General features: G+C 34.7%; 1 protein-coding gene across 1 annotated transcript; it reads right to left on the reverse strand.

Annotated features, from left to right (window-relative positions):
* Window positions 1-988: 988 nt before the first annotated feature.
* Window positions 989-5,019, reverse strand: LOC131868436 (homeobox-leucine zipper protein PROTODERMAL FACTOR 2-like). The gene is made up of 9 exons (XM_059215644.1): window positions 4,931-5,019; window positions 4,503-4,620; window positions 4,184-4,372; window positions 3,681-4,094; window positions 2,471-2,683; window positions 2,113-2,275; window positions 1,720-1,952; window positions 1,530-1,625; window positions 989-1,447 (listed from the first exon to the last, which is right to left on the reverse strand). Exons 1-9 carry the CDS (start codon window positions 5,017-5,019, stop codon window positions 989-991), a joined length of 1,974 nt encoding a protein of 657 aa, XP_059071627.1.
* Between the last annotated feature and the right edge of the window lie 280 nt (window positions 5,020-5,299).

Consider the following 5,299-nt stretch of genomic DNA (forward strand, 5'->3'; position numbering starts at 1 on the left):
TCACTTTGTTGTTGCATTTGTTGCTGAAAACAACAAAAAATACTAACTCCAACTATCTCATATCAAACTACAATATTGAAATGTTAATTTGTATAAAGTCTTCATCTATACACTATAGTGTACAACCTCCACATAGCACAATTAAAATATAGTTGTTAATGTGTTATTCACCATATATTTTATAATTGTAGCCACAATAATGTTTTAAACTCACCCAAACTTTGCATTTACCATGAGAGAATTTGTAATATAGATAAACTATATAACTCATGTATCAAACGGTAAACAGACTTCTTAACAAAATGTCATTGAACATCCAAAGATTTGATCCTTGCATACCAAGAAGGTTTTCTACCCAAAAAAAATTAAACTTTATCATAGTCCAACACTGCATGAATAAAACTTTCTCTCACCAATCAAATTATTAGTTATTAATGTCTTTTTGGCTATTGACCTTGGTATGTAAAACTTTAGATTTCAGCTCTTGTAAAACCTGTTTATCTTTATTAAAAACATTAATAATACTCATATTAAACTATAAATATAAAAACTAATAAAAAATTGAAAAATATTTTTATAAAAAAAAAATTAAAATATATATAATTATATTAAATCTTAATATAGGGAACAGTTACAATAAATGGTATACAGAAAGAATAGTGAAAATTATTTGGTCACGGCCTGATCATAGGGCCATATATCAGGAATCAGTGTTATATATGTAAAGTATCATAGAAACATAAGTAAAGTAACGCACAAATGCAAAGTTCTGTGTAGAGGAGACATATAACATCAGTTACTACATAGTAAATAGACGCAGTGTCAAGAGGAGACACACAAGCTATTTCAGTTCCTATACCAGGAGTTCAAATTCACCCAGAACTCAAATCTTAACTCCACTAGAACTTGCATAAATCCACCCAAACGGTACTCACGCCCATTTTGGTAACCATGGAAATTTCAATTATGTCATCAAAATAAACATATTTTAGTCTTTGTGGGTTTGAATCGAATCCACCTCTGTAAAAGGACAATGATATATTCCTGAGACTGCTGTAATTTGAGCACTCAATCTATACAATGCCAGACATTTTTTTATTCTTTGGATGGTGTTATTCATAGTATTGTGGATTTTTTCAACATATGCACCGCTCAGACTGCAGTTGGTAAACTCTGTCTCAATATTTTGGAATATTAGTGTAAGTACTGAACCTACACTGTCAAGGCTGGTGGCCGAGGCTTCCTCATGTAATATAGTGGTTGGTATAAGTGAATTAACGGCAGTTGAAGTGTGATATGGTAGTACTGCAAATCCATGATGAGCGGCAATGGGTAATGAAGAAGCATCCTTACCATGGATGATGTCAACATTTATGGCTGTATACACACAAAAAGACCCCGATGCGTCTCTGTAACTATGTTTCAGCGTCTTCTCTGTCTCGCCTTCCTGCAAATTCTAAAGCATTTAACTCAAGGCAAATGAAATGCAGGAAAACAATTGCGGAAAAGTCTCGAATGTTTATACTCACACAATAAACATCAAACAATGAAATGCAATTTGAAGGGTCTGATCCATTTCCAATGCTTGTGAGTTCCTTCCATTCTCCACATGATAATAGTTTGTACTTCACAGAATAAAGGACAGAAAAAATCTCAGAGAATGATAAACAAAATACAATCCAGAGATTCCTAATAAGAATCGGAACACGTATAGTATACCTTTGATGCGGTTCGCTCATCCCCCAAAAAATTAAACAGTACGTTTGGGGGGACAGAAAGCTTGATAGAAGTTCCAACACAGACAATAACACCACTGGATTGTCCCACTTCGGAAGCGTTTCTTGTTGTGATTTTAATAGGGTCGTTGCTGGATTGTGAGAGTGCACTTATGTTTGCAACAAATTGACTGCTTATGTTCTGCGCCAATCTTATCATATTTGTCCGGGAAACATCTGCAAACATTATATACATTACATATTTGCAGACAAATTAAAAAGACTTGCTTGATAGCCTGACTACAATTCTACTCTACTTCTATTATAACAGGATTTGGGACCGATCAAAAACCATTTTACTTTAATATAAAACATGTCTTTTCAAAAAATTGAATACCTCCTTCGCTGGTGAGATCTACTAGAGTTTTAAACCAACAATATTGCCTCTGCAAGCAAGTCAGCCAATGCTGGGCGCCAAAGGCCATTTCGCTGTTGATGACTTGCTCAAATATTTTATGAACTATTCTATAATCTGTCTCACCCTGCTCTATCCAAATCACCTGCATTATATTATAAGGCATGATAACTGTTACATATAAATTCCCACTTAAAGTTGTCATTTTCAAATAACAATACAACAGATATTACATATATCCATCTAAATTTTTTCAGGAAAAATCAGCTTATACTTAGATTCATTAAAATTTCTTTGCTACTATTATAGTTAGGCCAATCGACAGAACTAAAAAGAATACAGACCTTTGAACACCCATTAGGCATATCTTGTATAACACATCCAGACGGATGCTTATGGTACCATCCAACGAGGGCGAAATACTGTAGTTCAAATTTTCTAGAGAAAAGTCTACCACTATCCACATTCCATTGGTTGGCTGCTGGGAAAACCGAAGAAAAGATATATGTCTCGTGGGAACAAGAGGAGATAGAATCTGTAGCTCAGCATACATCTGCACGAGTACATACCATTTTAATATTCCATCATTATGAAAATATTCGCTTAGAAACCATTAATTTCTTTCTTTATTGAGACAGACATTCATACCAATTGAAGTAAACCATTTCTAGTGACCACCAACCCCTTGAGACACAACTTGCAAGGTCTCTGCTCTTGTTACAATTAATGAAAATATTTTCTTCCATTTATTCTGCAACAACATATAGAAAATCCGATTTAATGTATTGCATATAAATTTGTTCTAAGTATCTAAAATGCTAGTGCTTTCCACGGCTGTTTCAAATAATCAAATATTCCGCCGAATCCTTAAATGCTCATCTTCCAAATAGCTGATCCAGTTATTGGTGGTGTGCACAATTAGCAACCAACCTTGTTATATTTCCAAAGTCTTATAAAAGACAAAATATTAAAGTTTATATTTTAGGGATCATAAATCTTGTCCATAGCAAAATTTGACAGACTAGTCTTATAATCCAAACACATTAAAAAAACAGTAAAGAGACAACCGACGAAAAGCAAAGCACCCACCAAATAAACAAACCCTAAAACACTTATAGAAAGTTATCTGAAGTTAAACGGAATGGTTAACATGCATCAAATTAAAAATATCAGTTTTGGTTAAGCGGAATGGTTAACATGCATCAAATTAAAAATATCAGTTTTGGTTAAGACATGTTACAAAATTTAGAAACAGATGTAAAATTTGAAAAAAAAAATAGAAAGTAATTCTCAGATAACATTAAAATCTCTAAGCCTGAATTTTATGCCTAAATCTCATGATATATAAATACAAGCATGAAGCCAAACAATATCACACACATAGATCTATAAATTCTTGAGACACTAGGGAATCATAACACTGCAAGTTATAAGGAATTATTAGGAAAATATCATGATTTAGTACAGAATATCCCAATCTTTGTCATAGAACATGTAAAAATTGCAGGGATCCTAAAAATTTCTGAATTAAAACCTTTAAAATATCATACCACATCCATGAAGAGATCAACCAATTCAGCTCCTGTGATAGAAACAATTGAGGTGTCCCTGCTGCCTTCTCTCTTCATGTTGCTGCTGAGCCCCATGCCCTGAGGAAATGTTCCGTACAACTGATTCGTATTCAGAATTTCTATTGTACCATCCGCTAAAGGTTTCTTCACCCAAACAGGCTCGTTTGCGTCTACCATCCAGATAAATTCTTCAGTGGCCTTTTGCGCAGCTTCCATTGCCGAGGATTCATCCAATGAAACACAAGTGGGTGTGGGCAATGTAATCTGGTTCTGTCCTGAGCTTCCCTCTTCATGGTGTGAAGAGTACATCATCTGTGATTGATCTGCTCTGGTTTCTAACAAGGGGATTGTTCTTCCAACACAACTCGAGGCAACTGCATTCAGTTTTTCAATCTACAGGACCAGAAGAAGATCGTCAGTGGACCAAACTAACTTATACAACACATAAATGCAAAAAATCCCATGCAATTATTTTGGCAAACCTCCGTTCTTAAAAGCTCATTTTCTAGAGCCAAGCTTTGCTGTTCGTAAACCATCTCTGTCATGAAATTAGATCCTCCACACGTTTGACACCTGATATTGTTAAGTGTATTTCTCAGCGCCTGTCTATCCAGTCGGAATCTCTCGTTTTCCGTACGCAAATTAGTGTTGTCAGTACGCTCCTGCTGAACCTGGACCACAATAATGGATTTTTCAACAGAAGATTATTCATATATATCAAAAAAATCAGTGAAATAAAAATTTGAAAGAGAAAGAGTCGTAATTGTTAACCCTAACTTTGAAAGTAAATATATATACTACCTTTACTTGCGTGCGCCGGTTCTGAAACCAGAATTTAATTTGCTGTGATGTGAGACCCAGTTTAGTGCTTAGTTCTTGTCTGTCCTTTTCGTCAGGATGTTGCAACATCTTAAACACTCTGCAACAATAAAATATTTTAAAAAATAGTTTCAGTTTCATTTAGATCTGCAAGAATTAATGTTTTCAATTCAGAATCCCTTACAAATATATAAAATAATTAAGCTTATGTTCATGTATAGATGAGGTAATATTTGATAAATTGATATTTTTTATAATAGAAAGCAAAAGATAATGTTAATAACATTAGATTTTCACAGATCTAAGATTTATTATGTTAAATCTAAGATCTAAGAAATTCTCAACAAGGAGCTACATGATTCAGTGAGAGAATCTTGTTTAATGTCCCTGTGGAGCTAATAAAGTATTACCCTTTTCTGCTAGACCTGAAAGGTAAGGAGCTGGACAAACATAGAGCATTTGCTGGGGTGGGGCTCAGATTCCTCAAGTGCCGCTTCATGGACGAGAATCCAGAAGACCTGGGAAGAGAGGCAGAACTTATCTCTTTTGCAAGGTTGAACGGAATTCTACCACCTAAAATGGAAAACGAGGATCCCCAAGCTCAACAGGGTAGGAGAGGTGGTGCCAGAAGAGTGGGTCGTGGGGATGAGGAAGATCTTTGACTCTCCCTGCTGTGCCCCTAGATGAAGTTTGAAAGATAGGTTTCATATTCTGGTTATTCTTTTAGACATTTGGATGCTTTTTGATGGATACTGGTGTTGTTAAAGTTTTGGCTAATA

The sequence above is a fragment of the Cryptomeria japonica genome, chromosome 2 (assembly GCF_030272615.1).
Source record: "Cryptomeria japonica chromosome 2, Sugi_1.0, whole genome shotgun sequence".
Lineage (NCBI taxonomy): Eukaryota > Viridiplantae > Streptophyta > Pinopsida > Cupressales > Cupressaceae > Cryptomeria > Cryptomeria japonica.

Excerpts from the sequence above, each read along its gene's own strand:
- LOC131868436 (XM_059215644.1), bottom strand. The coding sequence starts at position 5,019 with ATGAAGCGGCACTTGAGGAATCTGAGCCCCACCCCAGCAAATGCTCTA. Across the intron at positions 2,684-3,680 it reads TTGATCTCTTCATGGATGTG|ATGTATGCTGAGCTACAGAT; the intron begins GTATGATATTTT and ends GTACTCGTGCAG. Across the intron at positions 1,953-2,112 it reads AGATCTCACCAGCGAAGGAG|ATGTTTCCCGGACAAATATG; the intron begins GTATTCAATTTT and ends TAATGTTTGCAG.